Here is a 27,621-nt window from a genome sequence, read left to right on the forward strand (position 1 = left end):
GACATAGTTCAAAAAGGAATCCCCAAATCTAACTTCTTTCTTAGAGGCATCGATAGATGACATCCCAGAGAGAGCTACACTTTTGGTCTCGTTCTGCAGAGAAAGAGATAAAACTCTAACAATGCAGAAATATTTTAAAAATAAGGATTTTTTATTCTGCGGCCAAAAGATACAATCTTTCCAGACGTGTCTCGTAATACACAAATAAGAAGGAAACAATCCTTACTACTGAAACCAAGAGTAATAGTCTTTGGAGCAAATTTCTTTTTGAGATTCCCTTGCAAGTGCTTAGTGCTTTATTAAAAAAATAAGTTTATATTTCAAGAACCTGGTCACTTGAGAGCTTTTTTGATGGATAAAGAGCCAGAATGAGTATGAGAACTGCATAGTAAAAAGTAAAACACCTCAGTACTGAATCCCTACTTCTCTCCCTTACTGATACCCTCATCAAAGGAATGGATCCGGCAACTCCTATCTCATTGCCATGCTGGACATCTCCGCTGGCCTTTGACACCGTAAATCATAACATCCTCATCAACACCATCATTAGTATAGGAATCTCAGGTACTGCTCTTTCTTGGATTAGTCCTTCCTCCAAAACCGTACCTACACAGTCCTCACTGACAACTTTACTTCCCCCCCTGTCAATCTCGACTGTGGCGTTCCTCAAGGTTCCTCCCTTTCCTCCACCTTATTTAACATTTACATGCTCCCCCTTACAAACCTCCTCTCCAACCTTGGTATTACACACTTCATCTACGCAGATGATGTGCAAATCCTCATCCCCTTCACAAACTCTGTACTCATCGCAATCCAAAAATGGAACACTATTCTCACCTCCATAAACCAGCTCCTCACTGACATGCACCTAGCCCTCAATCCACAAAAAACCGAAACTCCTCCTCATCTCCTCTAAACATGCATCCATACCCATTCCTTCCACTCTCCATTCCCCCAACTTGCTTTCTAACACAAGAAACCTTGGTATCATACTTGATAACCACTTACCTTCAAACCATACATCAAATCCATCCTTAGCAGTTGCTATGTTCAAACTTCAAACCCTCAAAAAAATCAAACCCCTTCTCTACTTCTCTGACTTCCGTACGGTACTCCAATCCTTAATTTTCTCTAAAATTGACTACTGTAACTCTCTCCTTCTTGGACTCCCTGCCACCCACATCAAACCTCTCCAACTCCTTCAAACGCTACCGCTCGTATACTCACTAATGTAAAAAAAAAAAGACCACATTACCCCCACCCTCATTGATCTCCACTGGCTTCCCATTCACTCACGAATTATTTACAAGACGCTTACCCTCATCCACAAAGTATCACCAACGAACATTACAACTGGCTAAACCCACCTTTCCTTCCTCGTACCTCCACTAGACCTACCCGTTCAATCACTCCAAGGACCCTTATTCCTCCTTCCATAAATCCACAAGACTCATTTCCACCACCAATAGAGCCCTTTCCCTCGCAGGCCCCTCCCTTTGGAATTCAATGCCTCTTCACCTACGCACAGAAAACCTCCACTCCCACTTTCAAAAGAATCTCAAAACCTGGCTCTTCCTCCAAGCATACCCCAATCTTTTTCACCACCTACTAACACTCTCACCCAACCTTCATCTCTCACCAATACCCCCCCTAAAATCCTTTAAGTCCCCTTCAGGAACCAACACCCAACACTTAACCCCCTTTCCCTCTAAGAACTTCAAACACTTCATTCACCCCTTACTTTAAAATAATGTGTCTGTTTTTATCTGCACTTATACAATTCCATATATAACCAGTGTACATACTATCTGATCCTCAAATCCATGTATATATCTTATCCTTATGTATCTGTTCTCACCCTCCCCCCACCCCCCCTTTGTCTCTATCCCTCCCTCCCCAAGTTATTCAGTTATCTGCTTTGTTACTGTGTTACATATTTTTCTTTGTAAAGGCCTCGCCTATATATTCCTTGTTTATAAGTTACTTGTAAACCGGCACGATGTGCAAACGGTTGCCGGTATATAAAATAAAACAAATAAAAATAAATAAAATAAATACTCACAGTTATTTGTTTAAATTACAAATAATACTTTATTTTTTTCTTTAGTAATTCCTCCCAAAGATGAGGACTATATTCTGTTATATGTGTTAAGTTTTGTTGATGTGTTAAGTTTTGTTGAATTGTAAATTAATAGTGCCTCTCTGTATACAGAAGATTTCTTAATTTTTTTGCAAATGTAAAAATTTGTTTAAAAATGATTAAAATATAAATAAAAAAAAAAAAAAAAAAAAGAAATGTCATTTTTTTAGTTCTTTCAGAACCGTGGGGTGTATACCATCCGGTCCAGGTGATTTTGCTGCTCTTCAGTTTGTCAATCAGGCCTACCACATTTTCCTGGTTCACCATGATTTTGTTCAGTTTCATCTGAATCATCACCCATGAAAACCTCCTCCAGAACGGGTCTCTCTCCAAATCATCTTTAGTAAACACCGAAGCAAAGAAATCATTTAATCTTTCCCCCCCGATGGCCTTATCTTCTTTAAGTGCCCTTTTAACCCCTTGATCATCCAACAGTCCCTCACAGGCTTTCTGCTTCGGATATATATTTTAAAGTTTTTTTTGTGAGTTTTTGTCTCTATGGACAACTTCTTTTCAAATTCCCTCTTAGCCTGTCTTATCAATGTCTTACATTTAACTTTACAATGCTTATGCTTTATCCTATTTTATTCTGATGCATCCTTCTTCCAATTTTTGAAAGAAGATCTTTGGGCTAAAATAGCTTCTTTCACCTCACCTTTTAACCATGCCGGTAATCGTTTTGCCTTCCTTACACCTTTCTTAATGCATGGAATCATCTGGTCTGTGCTTCTAGGAAGATTTTTTTTTTTTTTTTATTAACAAAGTCCATGCCTGTTGTACTCTTTTTACCTTTGTAGGCTGCAACTTTCAGTTTTTTTTCTATTTTTCTCATTTTAATCAAATTTTAAGTTTAGCACTAGAGCCATGGATTTACTTACTGTTCCCTTTAAAAGTCATTAATTCAAATGTCATCATATTATTATCACTATTGCCAAGCAGCGCCCCACCAATTACCACCTTACCGCTCTTACTAAATCCTGCGCTTCACTGAGAATTAAATCTAAAATTGCTCCCTCTCTCGTTCATTCCTGAAATAATTGCTCCATAAAATTGTCATTTATTCCAACCAGGAATTTCTCTCTCTAGGATGCCCTGATATTTCACTTACCCAGTCAATATTGGTGTAATTGAAATCTCCCATTATTACTGCACTACCAATTTGGTTCACTTCCCTAATTTTTCTTAGCATTTCACTGGCTGGTTCACCATTTTGGCCAGATGGACGGTAGTATACTCCTATCACTATACTCTTCCCCAACATACAAGGGATTTCTACCCATAAAGATTTAATTGTGCATTTAGGGCCGGATTTTAAATGCCCTGCGCGCGTAAATCCGGCGCAGGGCATTATGGAGAATGGACTAATGGGTGAACAAATTGGCGGAACTGCTATCCTAAAGTTACTGTCTCCTCGAGATATGGTATTCAAATAGTAGTGGGATTGTGACAAAGTGAACAGACAACCAATTAGCAACTTTGTAAATACTTTCAATAGAAATGGCCTGACAATGAGCCACAGAAGTTGCCATGGCTCTCACTTGATGAGTCTGGACAGTCTGTAATCTGTAAGCCAGCCAGCCAGCGCTTAATAGGCTGAGTACTCTTTAGGGTAATATGCCAGGGCTCTCTTACATTCCAAGGAGTGAAGAGCCAGTTCTCCATGGTGTGCATGTGGTTTTGTAAATAATGTAGCTGGAGTGCAGATACCCCTTTTGGATGAAAGACAACCCTTACAGGTAGATTTTAAAAGCATTGATTGTGCAAAAACAGCCCCTTACGCATGTATGTGGGCCGCATGCGAGCAACACAAATTTTAAGAAGCCAAGAAGTATGAGCCTACATACCTGTGTGCGTGTCAAGAATAAGGAGGGAGAAAAAGGGTGGGGAATGGGCATTCCAGGGTGGGGCCAAGACTTGTGCTCATAACCCCCAAATTTTGCAAGGCTGAACATGGCAATGCGCGCCATGTTATCTGCGTAACTTTACTACTGGTCCTGATGAGGCACAACTATGGAGATTTTGGGCCAGAGGGATCCTGACCATCAAGAGAGAGAAAGAGAGAGAAAGAGAGAGACAGACAGACAATCTGACACTCTATATATTTCCTACTGTAAGAGGGGAAATTTGAACTCAGGGTGGACCCTTGTAACACTTCCCCCCTCCCCCCCCCCCCAAAAAAAATAACCCCATCCTGAGTTGAAAGTGTCCCTCTTACATGTAGTGGGAGACATATAGTGTGCCAGATTGTCTCTCTAACAGAGTCTCTCTCTCCATGGTCACTTGAGTACACACATAAAGGCTCCACACATACGATTGGTAGGATATTTTAAATGATATGCGTGTACTTGCACGCATGATATAAATTTAAGCGTATTTTTGTTCGCGTGCCAAATACGCGTTTATGGGCGCACGCACGCACGCTCCTTTTAAAATTAACATGTTAGTGAGCAGCAGATGGCTCACGCTTCCATGTGGCTGATTTGTAAATGACTCTCCATTGGAGACTCCACAATGCTTGGTTCTATACCACATAAATATATGCTCCATACACATAAATATATGCTCCATACCACATAAATATATGCTCCATACACACAAACTAGGTAAAGACACCATTAGACAGAGTCATTTGATGCGGTGGAACATGCAGCGAGAAATTCATATTTAATATTTCCAGATTCATCTATCATTGAAAGGATGCTTTAACCCCAGGGATCACAGATTTGGTGGGGAAAAGGTTGATATACCTGATTTCAGTAGTGTTAGAGGTCCCACTGAAGGCCTCACATATGCAGAGAAGTTAAATTATTTTTATGTACTGCAACACCAATGTGCCAAAAGGTCCAGAATCGATCTTGCTGACATTCGGCGCTAATGGAAAGAAAGACCTTACTAAGCCCATCAGAAAAATGGCTCTTTTGATGGACAAAAACAATTTTTCCTGAAGCAAGTACATCCAGGCTCCTATGAATTGAATTCAGTGAGACGGGTCCAGGCTTGATTTTGCAAAGTTGACCAGGAATCCCAGAGACTAGAGGAGCCAGATGGTCTTCAGAACTTCTGAGAGAGTTAGGCCATTCACCAACCAGTCACCCAGGTATGAGAATATGTAGACTCGTTGTCAACCAAGCTGTGCTACCTCTACCACAAAGCATTTTTGTGAACACTCTCAGGGCTGCCAAGAGGACAAAGGGAGCACCATGTATTGATAATGTGTGTCCTTCACCACAAACCTGAGGAACTTCCAAAAGGAAAGAGGTGAATAAGAATATGTGTCTTTCAGATCCAGAGAACACATCCAATCCCTCAAATGAAGGAAAGAATCATCTGGAGAAAGTTCATCTTGAACTTTTCCCACATCAACTTCTTCTTCAGTCTCCACAAGTCTTAATCCCCCAAGATTTCTTAGGGAACTAGGAAATATCTGGATATGGCCACATTACTGAATAGGGGACAAGTCCAACTGCCTTCTGCTGATGAAGTGACTCTGCTCCAGCTGCAGATGGGTAGATTGAGAAGGGAGAGAGAGAAGCATAAACAGTAGCCATACTCCAAAATTTTCAGGACCCACCAGTGTTGACGACACAGAGCCAAAACCCACCAGAAGAGTCAGGTCTCAAAGTTATCAAACACTGGTCCTGGGGTTAGGCTGTGTCTGCTGCTGAGCCTTTGGCAGACACCTTTCCCTCTGTCAAGCCCAAGTGGGCAGCGGCTGCTTCTGAAGAGTGGGAGGAGCATGATAAACATAGAAACATGATGGCAGAAAAAGACTGTATGACCCATTCAGTCTGCCCATCCGTCCAATTAATTTAGCATTATAATTCTCATCACATCTTTAGAGATTCTTTGTATTTATCCCATGCTTTCATGAATTGAGATTCTGTTTTTGTCTCCTCCACTTCAACTGGGAGACTATGCCACATATCCACAACCCTCTTTGTAAAGAAATATTTCCTAAGATTCCTCCTGAGTCTACCCCCTTTCATCCTCATCTTATGATATCTCATTCTAGAGCCTCCTTTCCATTAAAAAAGGCTCACTTCCTGTGCATAGAAACCTTTGAGATATTTGAATATCTCTATCATCTCTCTTATCTCACCTTTCCTCTATACATGTTTATATCTTTAAGTCTATCCTAATATGCTTTGGAATAAAGACCACTGATCATTTAAGTAACCATCCTCTGGATCAACTCCATCCTATTTATATCCTTTTGAAGGTGCGGTCTCCAGAATTGTATACAATATTCCAAGTGAGGTCTCACAGAGCAATATCACCTCCCTTTTTCTGCTTTTCTTCTCCCTATATAGCCAAGCATCTTTCTAGCTTTTACCATCACTTTAGCCACCTGATTGTATCTGATGATCTTAAGATGTCAATTACCCCCAGATCCCACTCTTCATTTGTGCTAAGAAGAATTTCACCTCCAATACTGTACCCTTCCCTTATGTTTCTGCGTCCTAAATGGATTACTCTGCAATTTTTAACATTAAATCTTAGTTGCCATGCCTTAGAATATTCCTCGAGCTTCACAAGATCCCCCTTCATGTTTTCCACTCCTTCCTGTCTATCCTGTTACAGATTTTGGAATCATCAGGCAAAAAGCTGAAAAGAACAGAAGAGACATTTCTGGAAGGTTACAGGAAAAAACACTGGCACCAGACTCTTGAACTTTGTCACCAAATAAGTTGTACCCTTTTCAGGGGACATCAGCAAGACAATCAGTTGTCACTCGCTCACAAACCATGTGAGCCTTCGGGCCTCTATGGAAGCAGCTGAGTTCATGGACACGGTATCAAAAGTTTCATAAACAGAACAAAGTGCTTTTCACATTCCTCCACTCTTCAACAGAAGTCCAACCTGCTCTGGGTCTGACGATTTCATAAAAGGATTTAGCTTCTGCACACATTTTGTGCAAATACTGCACCTTGCAGAGCTGGTGAGCCTCAATCCAGGCACTCAGCTTTTGGAATCTTTCCAGGAGGCGTGCTGGAGTAATCATGAGTGCACTTAGCATGTTCCCAATGCCAATTCCGCTACCATGGAATTGTGCAGAAGTTGGACTACACCAAACCTTAGGGAGGCCTGGACCCTGTAAATAGTCCAGCTTCTGGGCCACCAGCAGGCATGATATCAGTTTCTGTCACATCCTCTATAGGTCCTGAGGAGTCTGTGAACTGGGATAGTCCTGGTGTCCATTGGAGTTGAAGAAACTAAGGAAGCCAAAGACATCTGTTCTTAGGTGTTAGGATTCACTGCTTGTGGCTTAGGTCCCATAAGCCACAGTACTCACCCCGGTAGGAAGGCCCAGGACACAGCTCCACACAGCACAGGATGCTGCCGACCGCCCACTCCTCCAAATCTCCCATAGGCATTGCACACCAACTGGCATCCATGGTTCCATGGCGGGAACTGGCATCAAGGTACATGGCGGGAACTTGGCTGCGGTGCCCTCTGATGATGATATCCGCCCCTTCTATTGAAGTGTCCTCTGGAGGAGCATTCAAATGTCTCAGCATTGGGTATCCTGCTTGCAGTATGTGTTGCTACTTGTTCCTGTTCCAGTATACCTACTTTCTGTTCCAGAAAATGGAGGTTATGAGCAAATAAATTAAGAAGAATTTAGACTGAGCTTTCATTCACCCCTCTTCCTCCACCTGCAGGGGCTGGATTATTTTCGATGGGAAAAGGATGGGTCATTACGTCCCTGCATTGATTATCGTGGGGCTTAACTCTATTACTAAGAATAATCGATATCCTCTTTGCTTGATCTCCGAGCTCTTTCACTGCCTTCGGGACTCACAAGTATTTACCAAGCTGGACCTGATCAGACTCCAAAAGGGTGACAAGTGGAAAGACTGCCTTTAACACATGTGATGGAAACTATGAGTAGCATAGTGATGCCCTTTTGGTTGTGCAATGCTCCCACAGTCTTCCAATTTATGGTAAATGACATCTTCAGGATCTGCTGTAAGAACATAAGAATTGCCATGCTGGGTCAGACCAAGGGTCCATTCAAGTCTAGCATCCTGTTTCCAACAGAGGCCAAACCAGGCCACAAGAACCTGGCAAGTACCCAAACACCAAGAAGATCCCATGCTACTGATGCAATTAATAGCAGTGGCTATTCCTTAAGTAAACTTGATTAATAGCAGTTAACGGACTTCTCCAAGAATTTATCCAAACCTTTTTTGAACCCAGCTACACTAACTGCACTAACTACATCCTCTGGCAATAAATTCCAGAGCTTAATTGTGCGTTGAGTGAAAAATAATTTTCTCCGATTAGTCTTAAATGTGCTACTTGCTAACTTCATGGAATGCCTCCTAGTCTTTTATTATCCGAAAGTGTAAATAACAGATTCACATCTACTCGTTCAAGACCTCTCATGATCTTAAAGACCTCTATCATATCCCCCCTCAGCTGTCTCTTCTCCAAGCTGAACAGTCCTAACCTCTTCAGCCTTTCCTCATAGGGAAGCTGTTCCATCCTCTTTATCATTTTGGTTGCCCTTCTCTGTACCTTCTCCACCGCAACTATATCTTTTTTGAGATGCGGCGACCAGAATTGTACACAGTATTCAAGGTGCAGTCTCACCATGCAGCAATACAGAGGCATTATGACATTTTCTGTTTTATTAACCATTCCCTTCCTAATAATTTCTAACATTGTTTGCTTTTTTGACTGCTGCAGCACACTGAGTCGACAATTTCAAAGTATTATCCACTATGATGCCTAGATCTTTTTCCTGGGTGGTAGCTCCTAATATGGAACCTAACATTGTGTAACTACAGCAAGGGTTTATTTTTCCCTATATGCAACACTTTGCACTTGCCCACATTAAATTTCATTTGCCATTTGGATGCCCAATCTTCCAGTCTTGCAAGGTCCTCCTGTAATATAATCCAATCCGCTTGTGATTTAACTACTCTGAATAATTTTGTATCATCTGCAAATTTGATAGTCTCACTCGTTGTATTCCTTTCCAGATCATATATATATCTACCTTATAAATGGGCTCTGACCGACGGCCCGAAATGCGCAGTAGAGAGCAGCTTCTACCGCGCATGTGCGGGCGAGTACGTCGGTCAGAGAGGAGCGTCAGCTCTTAAAAAAACATGGCGGCGGCGAGGCGAAAGTATCGGCGGCGAGGAGCGGCGGTGAGGGAGGGAGTAGGAGGGGGAGGTGAGAGAGAGTGGGGGGAGGGAAGGGAGGAGGTGAGAGAGAGTGGGGGGAGGAAAGGGAATGGGGAGAGGGGGAGGAAAGGGAAGGGGGGAGGAAAGGGAATGGGGAGGGAGGTAGGGGAAGGAAAGGGAAGGGGGAGTGGAGGAAGGGGGGAGGAAAGGGAATGGGGAGGGGAGGTGGGGGAAGAGGGGGGAGGAAAGGGAATGGGGAGGGGAGGTGGGGGAAGAGGGGAGGAAGGGGAGGAAAGGGAATGGGGAGGGGAGGAGAGGGAGGGGAGTTGGGGGGGGGGGAGAGGGAAGGGGGAGAAGGAGGGGAGGGGAGAGACAGAGGGATGTGAGTAAGTGGAAAGGGTAAGAAGTTGTGGAGCAGAGAAAAAGAGGGAGTGGAGGAGGGCTGAGGGAGAGGGAAGGGGTTGTGGATGAGCTGAGAGGGGATTGGAGCGGATGAGAGTCAGGGATGGGATTGAAAGAGGGTGGGGAGTGACTGAGAGTGAGGGGAGGGAGGCAGTGGGAGGCAGAGGGTGAGTAAGACTGAGGGGTGGGAAGGGGGTGAGTGACTGAGGGGAAGGGGGAATGAGGGAGAAAAAAGTGTAGGAGGGTGCTGTGTTCGAAAATGGACCGAAAACAAAATGTAATGTAGCCTGTTGTGAAGGGCTTAACGGCTTGTATATATATATAAAAGCACTGGTCCAAGTACAGATTCCCTGAGGCACTCCACTATTTTCCCTTTTCCACTGAGAAAATTGACCATTTAATCCTACTCTCTGTTTCCTGTCTTTTAACCAGTTTGTAATCTATGAAAGGACATCACCTCCTATCCCATGACTTTTTAGTTTTCCTAGAAGCCTCTCATGAGGGACTTTGTCAAACACCTTCTGAAAATCCAAATACACTACATCTACTGGTTCACTTTTATCCACATGTTTATTAATCCTTTCACAAAAATGAAGCAGATTTGTTAGGCAAGACTTCCCTTGGGTAAATCCATGTTGACTGTGTTCCATTAAACCATGTTTTTCTATATGCTCTACGATTTTGATCTTTAGAATAGTTTCCACTATATTTCCCGGCACTGAAGTCAGCTCACTGGTCTATAGTTTCCCGGATTGCCCCTGTACTGCCATGTGCTGGTTTACCTGATGGCATCCTAATTTTCTCAAAGTCATTGCCTGAGCATTGACATGTGAAACAGGTTCTCCAAGACTCAGTGAGCACCATATATATGCTAAGTTAAAGAAGAATTTCCCTTCCTGGGATTACATGGTCTCATGTGAAGGTCTCAGGATGGACCCAGAAAAATAAAGTCTATATCAGATTGGCCCTGGCCAGTAGGCCTCAAGGTGCTACAATGCTTTCCTGGGGTTCACAAATTACTACAGGCAATTTATCCACGATTACTCCTTTAATAACTCCACTTATACTAAAAAGGGCTTGGACACCAAGAATTGGACCTTGGACGCTATCCAAGCCTTCGAGTGGTGAAAGAGCAGTTCACCTTTGATACATGCCTTCACCACCCAAATCCATCTAAGCCATTCATTCTGAAGGTAAAATGGATAGGCGCTGACCTCCTACAGCACAACAATAATGGTATCCTTGTGACCTGCTCCTATTTTTCAAATTCTCTCCAGCAGAGAAGAATTATACCATTGATGACGAGCTACTAGCACTCAAGCTAGCTTTGGAAGAATGGGGACACTTGCTGGAAGGAGCTAAGCACCAGTAACCATTTATACAGATCACAAAAACCTTGAACATCTGGCACAAGCTTAGAGGTTAAATCCTAGACAAGCTCGCTGATCACTGCTTTTAACTGATTTCGAGTTGCAGTACTGGTCCATTGAGAATTCATGCTGAGCTGATGCTCTCTTCCATTCTTTCGATACCAAGGGAATTCTGGAAACATCACAGCATATCATTGATCCAGCTAAAATTGTGATTGTGGCCACATTCACAGTTCCACCCAAAAGATTGAGATTCCCTGGAGCCTACAACAGAAAGTTCTTCAATGGACTCATGACTCCCGCTTGTCTGGTCATCCTGGTATCACTCAGATATTGGAAATTAATCATGCAACACTACTAGTGGCCTCAGATGAAGACCGACATTAAGCATTGTGTAGAGTCCTGCCCTATACGTGCCATGAATAAAACTGTGAGAGCATGACCTTGGGGGTTGTTACCACCGCTGCCAACCCCATGGAACCCTGGACTCATGTGGCCACTGACTTCATTACTGACCTTCCCTTCTCTGGCAGCAACACCACTATACAGGTGATATTGGATAGATTCTCGAAGATGGTGAATCTCATACCCCTTCCGGGCCTCCCATCTGTACTTGAATTGGCTAAACTCTTTGTGTAACACATCTTCCAGCTACACGACCGGCCATTTCACATCCTCTCAGACTAAGGGATTCAGTGTAGAGCCTGCTATTGGAAAAGCCGGTGCAGGAAGTTCGGAATTATGTTGAATTTCACCTTTGCTTATCACCCCCCAGAGCAATGGACACAACTGAACAAGTGAATCAAAGCCTCAAGGCCTTTCTAAAATGCCTACAGGAACCAACAAACAGGATAATTGGGCCTCCCTCCTTCTGTGGGCTGATTTGCCCATAACAATCATGTAAATAATTCCAGAGGATCATCACCCTTTTTACATCACCTTTTGAACACCATCCCCATGTGCCTAGACCAGTTCCTATCTCTGACAATGGTCCAGTGGCTAACCTGATGGGGCAGGAGCTCCAGGAACTGTGGCAAAAAAAACCCATCTTCTTTTGCACCACTCAGCAAGACGTTTTAAAGAACAAGCTGATAGAAAACGTCCAGCACCTCAGCTTCACCAAGGAAGTCTAGTAGGGCTTAGCACTAAGAACTTAAGATTTAAGATGCCTTCCATGAAGTTCGTTCCATGATTTGTAGGGCCTTTCCCATTGAGCGACAACTGGGTCTCGTGGCATATAAAACTCAGATTGCCACCATCTTTGAAGTTTCATGATGTAATTCTTGTTTCCCCTATTAAAACCAACAATTCTGTCTTGGACGGACAGTCTGCCCCCTCCAGACCACTGAAGTGGCCCATGGAAGAAGATATACAGTTCAAGGTACAGAAGATTCTAGATTCTCGAAGGGTTCGAAATAAATTGCAATACCTTATTTCTTGAAAGAACTATGGACTCAAGGAAAACTCATGGGAGCCAGCATCCAACCTTCACACAGCACCGCAGGGACGCCCCACAGCAGCAAGGCCCAGGATGCAGCTGCTCGCGGCATGGGACACTGCTGACCGCTGCTCTCCCAGCCTCCTGTAGGACGCGTGCACATGCAGCAGCCCCTCACTTAAAGGGTTAGTGGCAGGAACTTGACCACAGCACCCTCTGATGACATCATTGGCCCCTGCTATTTAAGGCTCCTTTGGAGGAGCATCAAACGCCACCAGTATCAGGTCTCGTTTGCATACAGTATGTGTTGCTCTTCCTGCATTCCTGGTTCCAGCCTTGCCTCATCAAGCCTTGCTTCCAGCCTTGCCTTATCCATGCTTATCTGCTAGCCTCACTTTGTCTCCTTTACTCATCTCATCCAGTGTCTTCATCCATCCTTGGCTTGCCTCTCCACATCTTAACCTCTTACCTGGACCTGACCCTTTGCCTGGCCCTGACTATTCTTGCTAGCTGCCTGCCCTGATCTTGGCCCATTGATGACTCTGTTAGCCGACTCTGACCCTGGTTGGCCTCTGGACTCTAGTTATAACTACACCCTAGGGACCTGCCTCACTGCTGCCAGCCCTTAGAACTCAAGGGCTCAACCTGTGGGGGAGGCAGCTGGTAAAAGTGAAGTTCCAGACTATTCCGCTACAGGGCACGTTCACCAGCTGCCGGCATAGGCCTCGGGGTCTCGCCCTTGTGGCTGAGTCAATTACACCACAGCACTAAGGGCTCACATTCCCGATACCTTCCCATTAGGTCCATTTCCTTCCTGACATTGATGGACAGCGTTTTTTCCAGCTTATCCAAAAACTTGGAGTAGCAGAGATCCTTCAGAGGAGAGGTACGCCGACGCAAGTCCAGACAGGGAGTTTGAAGGAATACTCGTGGAATCTTCCTCCTCCCACATTCATGTGGGGAACACGATTAATGTGCCAAGGAGGAGATCTCTACTGGTCTGAGGGGTAAACATCCAATAGGACTTCAGAATGAACTGATCCACTTCTTTTCCTTCCAATTGATGAAGGACTCCCCTAGAGGAAGAAAATTCACTGTCTCATGGGGAGGATAACTTCCAACACTGGAAGCTCTAGAGGAGAGCTACACACTGGTGTGGGACTTTGGACAGCCCCCACTATTTGTGAAAATGTCTTCCATTCAATAGTTGATCTCCCAATGGCTGGGGGACCCTCTGCATTGGAGTTGAAGGAGAGACTAAGAACAGACCAAGGGTCCATCAAGCCCAGCATCCTGTTTCCAACAGTGGTCAATCCAGGCCATAAGAACCTGGCAAGTTCCCAAAAACTAAGTCTATTCCATGTTACCATTGCTAATGGCAGTGGCTATTCTCTAAGTGAACTTAATAGCAGGTAATGGACTTCTCCAAGAAACTTATCCAATCCTTTTTTTAAACACAGCTATACTAACTGCACTAACCACATCCTCTGGCAACAAATTCCAGAGTTTAATTGTGCAAAAACCAGGTCGGGCTTATCTTTACTAACAGATCGATACTGTAACGTGCGGTTGAAGATTTCCCGTCCGTAACACGCTGTGGGCGCACAATTCGGACGCGTAAGGCGATCCTGCGATACAGTCTCCAGTTTCACGTGTCCTTAGCGCTTCTTAAAACAGACACATAACCCTTTCGGCACCCAGCATGTATATGATATGTAAATGAACAAATTAGCTGTTTAATGAAGGAATTAGCTATTTCCCTCCCATACTGTGACGGCGCGCTCAGATTATCTCCTTAGTAACACCCGCTATTCTTGCCGCGGCCTTAACGTGTTAGTTTCTACCGCCTAACCCTCTACTAGTGTTAGTGTGGTGTTCGAACAGCTACATAGCGGAATGTACCATGGTTGACCGATCTCTCTCTCTCTCTCTCTTCTCTCTCTCTCTCTCTCTCTCTCTCTCTCTATCTCTCTCTCTCTCTATATATTGCAGCGTAAAATGTAAAAAACAAAAATACGTATAAATACGTCAATTTCCTGATCAACCCCAGGCGTGCGGTCATCCAGGCGGCGGCGGGAGCCCAGCGGGGCGGGTGGGCGGCGCGTTGGGTCAAGGCGGCCGGCGGGCGCCCGTTATCCAGGCGGCGGCGGGAGCCGGGGGGCGGGTGGGCGCACGTTGGTTTCAGGCGGCTGGCGGGCGGGTGGGCGCCCGTTCTTCCGGGCGGCGGCGGGAGCCAGCGGGCGGGGTGGGCGTGCGTTCGAACAAGGCGGCGGAGTGGGCCGGCGGGCGGGTGGGCGCATGTTCGATCCAGGCCGCGGGCGGGTGGGCACGCATTCATCCAGTGGAGGAGCCGGCGGCGAAAGCGGCCTCCGGTAGCCCCCGCCGCAGTGAATGAATGCGCTCCTGTGCGACCCGTGCGATTTCGGCGCTCAAGGCAGTCACATGCCGTGACGTCGGGCGTCGTGACATCACGCCTTGAGCGCCGAAATCGCACGGGTCGCACAGGCGCACATTCAGCCAGGCGGAGGAGCCGGCGGCGAAAGCGGCCTCCGCAGCCCCGCCGGCAGTGAATGAATGCGTGCCTGTGCGACCCGTCGATTTCGGCGCTCAAGGCAGTCACATGCCGTGACGTCGGGCGTCGTGAGTCACGCCTTTAGCGCCGAAATCGCACGGGTCGCACAGGCCGCATTCATTCACTGCCGGCGGGGGCTGCCGGAGGCCGCTTTCGCGCCGGCCGGCTCCCTCCGCTGATGCGCACCCCACCCGCCCGCAGGCCTGGATCGACACCGCCCACCCGCCCGCCGGTTCCCACCACCGCCTTGATCGAAAGCGCGCCCGCCGGCTCCCGCCGCGCCCGATGAACGGGCGCCCTACCCGCCCCCGCCACCCGCCTGGACCCAACGCGCGCCCACCCGCCCGCCGCCGCCATGGATGACCGCACGCCTGGGGAATTCGGAAAGTGACAGGTATTTATACATATTTTTGGTTTTTGTTTTTTTACACTTCCTGGTGCCTGTCATTTCAATTGTCAGTTGAAATGACAGGTACCAGCGCACCCAGGTTACTGTATAGGCGCTGTATTAAGCGCCTATACAGTAAAATGGGTTGCGCGGGCCTAACCCTTCGCCTAACGCTTCACAGACGCGGCATGCATTTGCATGCAATTAGAAGAGAGTATCGAGCGCTAGGTGAAGAGAACTGTGCGTGCGGGGAACGAGGGTGCGCCTGGCAATGCCGCACTCTTTCAAACGCGGCATAACTGTATCAACCTGTCTGTCTACAAAACCAAGGGGTAATTCGTTCCATAGCAATTGCATCAGCTGAAGCAGCAGCTGACTCAGAGGCACTCTACACCTGGCTGCGTCAACAACTCTTGTGAAATAGTGCCTCGATCCATAGTGCTGGCAGCTCCTACTTACACGCCATGGCATCAGCAATGGCAGAAAAACAGAAAAAGCAATGACACAGAAAAGAGAACTAAGACCAAAAACCAAAAAATTCTTAAACAAGAGTCTGGGACACATCTGAAGAAATACCAAGTGTCTCACAAGGCAGCGTGCATGCAGGGGAACTCTGGACATGCTCAGTAAAGACTTTACTGAGTCCGAGAGATGGGTTTGTGTCAGCATCATCAGATGATGTCATCCATGCATTCTAGCTATTTTTGCCTGTTTGTCAATGAAGAAACAAAGAAATCAAGATTTTTTTTATTAAATTAACTTAATACATTTTTTGATTAGTTTTTTTTGGGAGCTAAAACAACATGAGCAAGACAAAGCAAAAGATGACACTAGCTGAACCTGCTTATGTTGTTTTGACCTGATAAAGGGAATAAACTTCCCAAAACTAGTGAGGTCAGTATTGAAAGCCTTTGTGCACATAACCTTTTGAGCTACATACACAAAAGCGAAATTTTAGAAATTTACCCCCACCATCCACATAAATTTTACTGGTGAGGCTAAACTGTAGCCAATTAGCACATATATTGAGTTTTCTCTGGCTAAAGTTATGCCCACAAATGTGGTTGGAAAAATAGCAGTCCTAACTTTATTGGAGTATATTTAACTGGATACTTATGCACCTAAGACCTGCTGAATATCCATGAAAAATTATATCCATAACTTTCACCAGATAAATTTGCCACTTGCTAGTTAACTGAACATTGATCTCTAGTAGGGGAAATGTATTACATAAGTCCAAACAAAAGGCATCATCTTATATATATATTTTTTTGTTTACTGACCTTTATTTCCATACATTCAAGTGGATTAACATGGTAACCACACTACTTTATGAAAAATTTAAAAATATTTTTGCTGTCATTTTTCCAGTTATTTATATGATTTGCAACATTTTGTATTTTTGTGTGTTTTACTACCATAATAGTTTTATAATCAATAGTATGCTGTACTTTGTATAATTTTGTGATTAAGCATGTGGTGTAGATGTATGATTTTTATGTTCAACATATATATTTTGTGTTTTTGTTACCTACCAAGAACAAGCTCTTTCAGACTGGCAAAATAGAAATCTTTGAATGAAGTATTAGTAAAAAAAAAAAAAAAAAATCAAATTCCAAGACTGCTCTAAACAAAACAATACTATGGGGGCTCCATCTGAAGTCCTTAGTAGATTCTACCATTGTAAGTGTATTTTTGATTGCTACAATAAAATGCTGTGCCTTTCACTTGATCCAGCTCCCTAAAGAGTGTGGCTTCTGAACTTTACTAAAATACAGTATTCATAAACTAATAACTCTGGAATGAGTTTATCAAGTTACTGCTGATATTTTGAAATCAAAATAAAGCGCTTAAGGTACACAGTCATACAATTACAACTGTAAGAGTTTAAGGTTTGTAAATTCACATGCTGCTTTAAAATGTCAAAATTACCATAATCATACCTGGCAGACTTCTGACAGATGACATTTATCTAATGAAGGCTCACTTTTGAAGTCATGGGTCACAGGGCTTGATAGTTTATCTGGGTCTTCATTTACCACTGGGTTTTTATGCCCTAGTGCATCTTCCGTTGTGCTGATTGTTCTGTCACTCCTTAAATCTTTGGTTATGTTCTCAGAACTTAATCTTTCTTGTAAATGGGAGTTAAGGTTAGCAGATTGCTCGATTTCAACTAAATAATTTTGAATATTTTTAGTGCTCTCTATCTCAGAGCAGTGAGTTCTTCCATTCTCAGATGACAGAGTGGATGTGACTGGTATTTTTTTCACTAATCTGCCAGAATGTCTTCCCATCTATTTTGTCAATGTTATTTAAGCCCTGCATATCACTATTAGTTTCTACTACAGTTGTCTGTCATTGTGCTGCTCTTTGCCGCCTGTCTGAATGAATATGGGTCAGAAATTGAATAGCTCTTTGTAGACTTGGAAGCTTTTTGCTGTGTGCTGAAATGTTCAATGCTTGAGGTGGCTGACATTTGGCGACCCATAAAGATTGTTGCTGGGATGATACAATCCTCTCGACATGCTTGTACCACTGTTAATTCCTGTCTGTCTTGTAACCCGTAGCACCTGAAAGACAGAGGTTGAGGCGTTTATAAATGAATTGTAAAGTATAAATGGATCTATTATAACACTGCATGTATGTAAAAGAGCAAATGTTAAGAAGGTAGAAAACATCTTTCAACAGAACATTACTTGGTGCTATGGTTATCTACTACTTCATATAGTACATAAAGTAACCGTTAGCCCAGTATTAGCTTATTTTAACATGGTAACATAGTAAATGCTGGCAGATAAGGATCATTTTGGCCCTTCCAGCCTGCTAGTTGCCTTGCCTACACTGATTTAGCTCTGGATATCAACCTTCTTTGCTTTTAGCATCACCCACTGCACTAAGGCTAATAGTTGTATAAGCTTGAACACCTGCAAGAGATTGTTTCCTTATGATTATGTCCTTAGCTGGTAAGTGTAGCCAAGTCAGTGTGCTGGTCATGCTATGCAAACTGCCACCTCTCCCAATTACAGACTGCTATGTATAGAAACAGACATTCATTATTTCACGCATCTAGTTGTCATTTTCAACACTCAAAGGCAAGAAGAAATTGCTCCATACAGAAAGAATCTGATAAAGAATTGGAGGACATTACTCAAAGGTTTCTTGAAAGAAGTTATTCCCCTGAGATTACTCAGCAGACCAAGAAACTTGCTGATGAGCCTGATAAAGAAAGTCTGTTATTGGTAGGTTGTCATTCTTTACATTTGCAATTTTGCACTAACAATTTTTCACTAACTAGATGTATAAAGGCCAAAAAGACTACATTCATGCATCATAAAAACAGTAAGAAATAAAACATTATTAATAGTACCTGTTTGATGATTTCTGAGTAGTAAGAGGATAATTAGGGAAGGAATATGGTTTTGGATCGAGCTGGTTTTAGATGACTGGAGATTATTTTATTGATAATAGCTGTACGGTCCAATTGTGATGATTTTTAATTTTGTTTAGTTTCATGTATTGTAATTTGATGTTTTAATTTTGTACATTGCTTTGAGCAACTTATTGAAATCTATAAAGCAATTAATAAATATTTTTAAATAAGTAAATACTATATTGGACACAACATCTACAATAAACTGGCAGCAACTATTTTATCTTCTATATAAATATAATAGGGAAAGGTGGCAGGTGGTACTGCTAGTAGAAGCAATAATACTTTCAGGGGTAGTAAGGACACTTATAAATGAGGTTTGATCTGTCAGAGGGATGCGGTTCTGTTGCAGTGGACAATGACTCAACTGCCACATTCTGTTTTTAGATTTATGAAACCGTTTCCTGAAGTTTTTCTCCAAAAAGGTTAATTACCAAGGCAAGGCAAGTCAGCCATTTTTCCTTGCACATCTTGCTGCTGGTGTTATGGGAGTCTCAGTTTAGTGGACCCTTGGGCCGACCTGCAGGAGACTGGGAAAAGATGGTCAATGTCTCTAGTATCTGGCAGGCCGGGAGGCAGATGTTCAGGCAGGACGTAGAGGTGCTCTTCACCCTGGAAGCTGGTACTCCCCCGGGAGGAGCCCGTAGGAGCCCAACCGCTGGGACTTAGGTGGCTTCACCCTTGGAAGCCGAAGCCCCCCTCGGGTACTGGAACCAGGAAGACTCGGGTACTGGAGCCAGGCAGGAACTGTAGCAAGACTCGGGTACTGGAGCCAGGCAGGAACTGTAGCAGGTAAACAGGAACCAGGCAGGTACTGTAGCAGGCAAGCAGGAACGGAGCGAATAGCAAGGCAGGTCACTCCGGGGCACAGCGCAACAGGAATCCGGTAAGTAAGCCCGTTGCAAGGCCAAGACTGGGTGGCTGCGGCCAGCTTATCAAGGCCGAGGCATCTGACATCAGGAATTGGGCGGAGTCACCACTGGCGGGAACGGCCAATAAAAGTGCCCAAGTGGCGTGCACGGGCACCTAGAGACAGGGCGTCCATGGAAGGTTTCTCGGCGGTGCGGCCCTCGCAGGGACGCCGCCGAACAGGCCAGGAACTAGGCCAACGAAAGCGGGAACAGGTCCAGGAACACGGAGGTAAGGGTCTGGTCGTGGCGCCTGCAGCCAGAACTGCAACAGTCCCTCCCCTCTTACGCCCCCCTCTTAGCCGGTCCGGGTTTACTCGGGTGGTCCAGATGGAACTGCCGTAATAAGTCTTTGTCAAGGATGTACGGGCCGGTTCCCAAGAATTATCCTCGGGTCCGCAACCCTCCCAGGCAAGCAGGTACTCCCATCGGCGTTAGTGAAACCGGTCATCCAAGACCTCACGTACTTGATACGTGACCTCGTCCGGTACTGAAGGGTCCGATGGTTCAGGAGCCTGGGAATGGTATCTGGATAAAACAAGAGGCTTCAGCAATGACACATGGAACACGTCATGTATGTGCATGAGGAGGGTAGGTGTAGTCGGTACGAGATTGCTCCCACTCGTTCGGCAACTCAGAAAGGCCCACAGAATCTTGGAGTTAGTCTTCGAGACGGAATACGTAGCTGTAGATTTTTGGTACTAAGCCAGACACGGTCTCCTGGGAGGAAGATAGGTGCTGGCTGACGATGGCTATCCACCCATTTCTTGGCGGACTGGGCGGCTTTACGATCTTTCCCTGGATAGACGTCCACAAGGAAAGAAGCTGGCGGGCTGAAAGTTGCACTGCTGGGAGTGCACTAGGTTCAGGTGAAGGCAAGGGTGGTCGAAGTTGCTTCCCATAGACAACCAGGAAAGGCGAACGTCCAGTAGCAGCATGCGTGTGATTATTATACGAGAACTCCGCCCATGGGAGTAGAGCTTGGCCCAATTATCTTGGCGTTCGTTCACGAACGGAGAAAAGTCTTCAAGGTTCGGTTAGTTCGTTCCGTTTGCCCATTACTTTGAGGATGGAACGCAGACGAGAGACTAAGTTGCACATTGAAGCGTTTGCAAAGTGCCTTCCAATAACGAGCAGTAAACTGTGGTCCTCGATCGGAGACTATATCCTGCAGGAGACCGTGAAGTCTAAAGATATGCTGGGTGAAAAGGTTAGCTAGGTCAGGTGCAGAAGGCAACTTTGGCAGGGGGACAAAGTGCGCCATCTTGGAAAATCGGTCTACGGTTACCCAAATGACCGAATTACCTCCTGAGATGGGAAGGTCCACGACAAAGTCAGTGGAGATGTGTGTCCAAGGCTCCACTGGGATGGGCAATGGTTGCAACAGGCCCCTGGGCTTCCCGATGAGCAGCTTCTGAACGGCGCAGGTAGGGCACGAGCCCACAAAAGCTTGGACGTCCTGTCTCACCGTCAGCCACCAGTAGAATCTGTTCAACAAGTCTAAGGTCCCTTTACAGCCAACATGGCCCCCAGTGAGGAAGTCATGGGCCCAAGTGAGAACTGCTCTCTGGAAGCGACATGGAACGACGGTCTTCCCTTGGGAGGACACCAAGGTTGTTGCTAGACTGACTTTCACAGGATCCAGAATAAACTGAGGCATGTCAGGGGTCTCTTCGACTTCAGAAGAGCGCGAGAGCGCATCGGCTCGAACATTCTTAGAGCCGGATCGATAGCGTAAGGTAAGTCGAACCGGTCGACTTTACCTTACGCTATCGATCCGGCTCAAAAAACAGCAACCACCGGGCTTGCCTTGGGTTCAGGCGTTGGGCTTGCTTCAAGAATGCTAGGTTTTTGTAATCGGTGTAAATCGTAACCGGATGGTTGGCTCCTTCCAACAACTGTCTCCATTCCTCCAGGGCAAGTTTCACGGCTAGCAACTCTTTATCTCCAACACAGTAGTTGCTCTCTGCCAGAGAGAATTTCTTCGAGAAATATGAACAGGGTAGCAATTGTCCAGAATCTGAGTACTGGCTCAGCACGGCCCCCACAGCCACAATGGAGGCATCCACTTCCACCACAAAGAGCCAGCTGGGATCCGGATGACGAAGGCAGGTGTCTAACAAGAAGGCTTCCTTAAGGGCCTCAAAAGCTTGGCAGGCAGGGACAGGCCAATCCACCGCGTTGGCCCCCTTTCGGGTGAGGGCAGTCAACGGGGCCACAATACGGAATTAGTTAGGAATAAAGTGATGGTAGGAATTGGAAAAGCTGAGGAAGCGTTGCAACGCTTTAAGACCCTTAGGCCGGGGCCAATTCTTAATTGCCGCCACTTTCTCAGGATCCATTTGAAAGCCTGTTGCAGAGACTATGTAGCCCAGGAATGGCAGGGACGTCTTCTCAAAGCTACATTTTTCCAGTTTCGCGTACTGACCGTGCTCCCTAAGTATTTGGAGCACTTGATGGACATGCTGACGATGTGAAGGCAGGTCCTGGGAGTAGATTAACACATCGTCGACGTAAACGATAACGCAGGTGTTCTGAAGGTCCCGCAACACCTCATTCGTAAGCTGCTGGGACACCGCCGGAGCATTACGTAAGTCCAACTTTGTGAAAATCTTCGCTCCCTGGAGCCTATCAAGGAGCTCCAGGATTGACGGGAGCAGGTAACGGTCTCACTTGGTAAGGAAACTGAGGCCTTGATAGTCCATGCACGGTCTCAGCGAGCCATTCTTCTCGCTGTCAAGAAAGGAGCCTGCCCCTGCAGGTGACTTGGACGGGCGAATGAAGCCCTTGGCCAAATTCTCTGAAATGTACTCGGACATGGCCCAGGTCTCAGGTAATGATGAGGGATAAACCCTTCCTCGGGGAGGCATAGTGCCAGGTAACAAGTTTATAGTGCAGTCATACGGACGATGCTGCGGAAGGATCTCCTCCTTGGTCTTGGAAAATACGTCCCTAAAGTCCTCATAAGGTGCAGGGAGGACCTAAGGCAGAGTGCATCAAGGGACGTACGGGAGTCTGAGGTACTTTCATACAATTAGCTAGACAGAAAGGGCTCCACTTAATCTCTAACGTATCCCACTGAATCGTGGGCGAGTGCTTCTGTAACCACGGCAACCCTAGCACCACAGGGTGGACAGCCTTATCCAACACTAGGAAGGCTACCTCCTCCGAATGGATCGCCCCGGTGCGGACAGTAATGGGTGCCGTGGACATCAGGACAGGTCCTGGAAGGAGCGTCCCCTGGATAGAGGTAATTCGTAACTGGACCTCCCGTCTTTGCGTAGGGATACGCAACTGGGAGACTAGGTCCTGCAGGATGAAATAACCTCCGGCTCCGAATCCAGGAACGCCATAGTCTCAAATGAACCTCCAGGATATTCCAGGGTAACAGGGACAGTACATTGAGGAGCTGTAGCACAGCCTAGGAGGAGCTCCTCCCGACCTTCTAGGTTTTGGCGTTTTCCACATGCTCCTGGCAGTGTGCCAAGAAGTGGCCCTTCTGACCACAATATAAACACAACTTCAACGAACGGCGACGTTACCTTTCGTCAGCAGAAAGTGGGGCCCGTCCCAGCTGCATAGGTTTGCAGGTGGGAGCATCTGGATGAGAAATCTTGGGAGAAGATACAGGTCTAGCTGGCACACAGGCAGGTCTATGGCGAGAGGAGCGCTGCTCCTTGGCCCGTTGTAGGTGGCGGTCAATGCGAACAGCCATCTCTATCAAGGCATTGAGGTCCTCCGGCAGATCTCGAGCAGCAATCTCATCCTTTATGCGTCCAGAAAGACCCTCCAAGAAGATGGCCTTAAGACTACCATCCTGCCAACCTACTTCTTGGGCTAAAGTCCGAAACTCCATAGCATAATCTGCCAAGGAGCGAGCCCCCTGTCGGAGTTGCAGCAGATCAGACGTAGCCGTGGCTACTCGGGCGGGCTCATCAAAGGCCCGACGAAAGTTCGAGATGATCTGTTGTAAGTTCGTTAGCGAAGGATCATTGTTTTCCCAAAGGGGAGAAGCCCATATTAAAGCTTCCCATCAAATAGGGACAGGATGTATGCCACTTTCACCGCATCCAAGGGGAACTGCCGAGGCAACAGAGAGAACCGTGCAAAACATTGATTCAGAAAGCCGCGGCAGGTCCTTAAATCTCCAGCGTACCAGGAGAGTGCCGGCAGCTGAGTCACTGAAGAGTCTTGACCCTCGGGGGCTGGTTCTCGGGCAGACGAGGCCCTGGCATCCAATCGGGCCGATAATGCCCCTACCGAACCAGTAAGGACCTCGAGGTACTGTTTTTGATACTGCAGCTGCTGGGCCAACCCAGGCAGGTCCAAGGGGTCAGGCGCATCCGCCGAGTCCATGGCCTTGTAATCTGTTATGGGAGTGTCAGTTTAGTGGACCCTTGGGCCGACCTGCAGGAGACTGGGAAAAGATGGTCAATGTCTCTAGTATCTGGCAGGCTGGGAGGCAGATGTTCTGGCTGGATATAGAGGTGCTCTTCACCCTGGAAGCTGGTACTGTATATCAAGTACACATGCCATGTTGCACTGTAAATAAGTTCCATATGCTAAATGTATCAAATGCACATGCCATGTAACATTGTATATTAGTTCTTTTGCATATCTAATCCGAATCGAATGCAAATAGTTGTATCGCTGCCTTTTAACTTTACTCTCTTATACTTGTATATTCACCCAGTTACCCCCTACCCTGTTCTTTGTAATTTCCTTCCTTCTCAGTTTTTTGTAAACCGACATGATGTGTCCTACGAATGCCGGTATAAAAAAAGTTTTTAAATAAATAAATAAATAAATAAATAAATACTCCCCCCGGGAGGAGCCCAACCGCTGGGACTTAGGTGGCTTCACCCTTGGAAGCCGAAGCCCCCCCGGGAGGAACCCGTAGGGGCCCGGCTTCTGGGACTTAGGCGGTAGTGGATCAGGACTGGGAACTGGAACCAGTCTAGGACAGTAGGTCAGTACTGTAACGGAGTTTGGGTTCTGGAACCAGGCAGAAATTGTAGCAAGACTCGGGTACTGGAACCAGACAGGAACTGTAGCAAGACTCGGGTACTGAACCAGGCAAACTGTAGCAAGACTCGGGTACTGGAGCCAGGCAGGAACTGTAGCAGGTAAACAGGAACCAGGCAGGTACTGTAGCAGGCAAGCAGGAACGGAGCGAATAGCAAGACAGGTCACTCCAGGGCACAGCGCAACAGGAATCCGGTAGGTAAGCCCGTTGCAAGGCCAAGACTGGGTGGCCGTGGCCGGCTTATCAAGGCCATGGCGTCTGACGTCAGGAATTGGGCGGAGTCACCACTGGCAGGAAACGGCCTAGAAAAGCGCCCAAGTGGCGCGCGTGCGCGCCTAGAGACAGGGCATCCATGGAAGGCTTCCCAGCAGCGTGGCTCTCGCAGGGACGCCGCCGAACAGGCCAGGAACTAGGCCAATGAAAGCGGGAACAGGTTCAGAAACACGGAGGTAAGGGTCTGGTTGCGGCGCTCGCAGCCAGAACCGCAACAGCTGGCTCTTAACCATGCCATATGGCCATCTCCAAGGGAGGCAGCCGAAGTATGTGCTGTAATGTCAAAAGACTAGTAGACAGAGTGGAGAAGGTGGTGAATGGCCTCTTCTAAAACAAAGAGGGGAGCAGGAATGATTTGTTCTTCAGATTCTGATGAACAAAAGTCTTCGGTTTTTGGATGCAATTGTAAGTATGGAATTAGAGCCCTAGAAAATTTCTCTTGCCGGTCTTTTAGTATGCGATTGCCTTTTCCCGATGGAGTCTTTTTAGCCTTAAGATGGACTCCACCATCACGGAGTGTGGAGAAGATGCACCATTCCATAGCCCAGTGACTTCAGTGAAATATTACCAACTTTTGGGCAGTGTTAACTCCTGCATACAGTGCTTCCTACATTGTCATCAACACCACATCCAATACCACATGTGTGGGTAATGTTGATGGTTCAGTTGGGAGGTCCAATATTTTAGGATGACCATGACTTCCACTCTGGGATCTGGATCCTTAAGCACAGCTTACATTAGGCACCACGCCCATCTTCTCCACAGAATTGGAGTAAGATCTTCTGGTGATGAGCTATGGTCCAGTAGGCCTGAAGGCATATCAGAAGGAATACCAGTGGAGCTGCTGAGGACTCCCCTGGAGATAGGACACTGGATCAAGAGGAATGAGGCGAGACCAGAGTGAGCCGAAATGAATGGCGGTAGATAGCTGGAGATGACCATAAGTGTCCCAAGGATGAGGAAGATGGCAGTGGTGGAACACCAGCAATCACTCTGTGATGAGAAAAGCAGGGTGAGAAACCAGCAGTGAAGTCTACAGAGGTGGCTGGAGGGGCTTCTCCGGTTCTAGAACAAAGGAGGAGAAGAAACTTAACAATGTCAGTGATCTGGTCCATTGCCTGTTGCGACCTCTGGGCTGGTGTTAATGAAGGTGCATTTTCCTTGGAGGCCAGATCAGACTCTTGTTCTTCTCCTAGAGGTGGATTTGAAGCTAGAGAAAGTGTGGAACAAATTGGTTCCGAAGGCTGCAGACATAATCCCTAGATCTGCAACAATGAATCAGCAGGGCTCTGGTGATGAGAGGAAAGAGGGAGTTTGGAGTGAATCATCTTGCATAGAGGTGCCATAGGTTAAAACCACTCTCAGTATCTCCTGGTCATGGTTCTCAATTGAGCACACCAGAACAGGAAATAATATTTTTTCAGCGAATTAGGAGCACTGTGAAGCGGCAAAGAGATGAGATTGTGCAGATAGATGTGGCGCCTCATCTGAGCTAACTGGAAGAATTCCCGACTCCTTCTGCATCAAATGAGTCAATGTGGTTGCTGACTACATCAATGGTTGCTCCTTTGAAATCTCATGCTTTGATGCACCAGGAGTCAGTGAGGGACGGTGTGTCAAGCATTCCTTTGCTTTGCGCACTGGTTTCTTTCAGGCTCCAGATTACAACAGCTTTGATGTCCCTTGCACCAATGCAGTTTAAGCTTTAACATGCTTCGACGTAACATGTGTCGGATGCTCCAATGCGTCATGCATAAGGCATTTTGATGCATCGGGCATCGACAGCTTCAATGTATTTGATGCATCTTTGGAGGGCACAAACTTTGCCTGATACTGCATTGCATTCTTTTTTTTTTTTTTTTTTTTTTAGATGGTACTGGTGCAGAATGCATCATGTGCATCAATGAGCCTCAGTCTTTAGTCCTAATAGACAGTTTGATGAACTCAGCCTATTGGGACTCGATGCACCCGGGGCTCTCTAGTCTGGGTTATCATGGTGAGAGGAAGCTGTGGATGAAGACTTACTATGGTGGCTCCGAAAGAACTAGAGGAGTGGTGACTTCTGGAAGCAGATCTGCTCTTGCTTCGAGGCTGGAGGCTTGCAATCTTAACTGCTCAGGACCGCTGAGAGCGGCGGGGACATTCTGCCATAAGCTGTGCAGTTTAGGCTGGTCGTGATCCGGTCCCAGACAGATGTAGCATTGGTCATGGTCATCTATTATGGACATGATTTGGCCACAGGAGCCAGACCTGAAGCCACTAATGATTTTCCTAGCAGCCATGTTCGAGATCATTTTTGAAGAGTTGCCTCAAACCTTTTCTTTATTTTTATTTTTAAGCCAAAAGTCAAAATAGCACTAAAAAGTGCTGTTGTGGGCTGCCAAAGAGCAAATTTTTGATAAATGTTAAGGTGAGAAAGCCCGTCCATGCGAAGCACAGACAAAAACAGACTGAGGAGGCTCTGAGGCAACGCCCACATGAGAACTCCCGCACATGCTCAGTAGAACATTTCTTATTGTCCACTCATGGGATAAATAA

The 27,621-nt window shown here is 46.1% G+C and overlaps 1 protein-coding gene across 1 annotated transcript in view; it reads right to left on the bottom strand.

Annotated features, from left to right (window-relative positions):
• KIZ (kizuna centrosomal protein) overlaps nucleotides 1-27,621 on the bottom strand; it is a 340,495-nt gene that overhangs the window by 221,902 nt on the left and 90,972 nt on the right. Inside the window, 4 exon segments of the mRNA XM_029596786.1 lie at nucleotides 17,387-17,710; nucleotides 17,712-17,790; nucleotides 17,792-17,949; nucleotides 17,951-18,016. Of these exon segments, the coding sequence (XP_029452646.1) occupies nucleotides 17,387-17,710; nucleotides 17,712-17,790; nucleotides 17,792-17,949; nucleotides 17,951-18,016 (627 nt within the window).

Source organism: Rhinatrema bivittatum, chromosome 3, assembly GCF_901001135.1.
Source record: "Rhinatrema bivittatum chromosome 3, aRhiBiv1.1, whole genome shotgun sequence".
NCBI lineage: Eukaryota > Metazoa > Chordata > Amphibia > Gymnophiona > Rhinatrematidae > Rhinatrema > Rhinatrema bivittatum.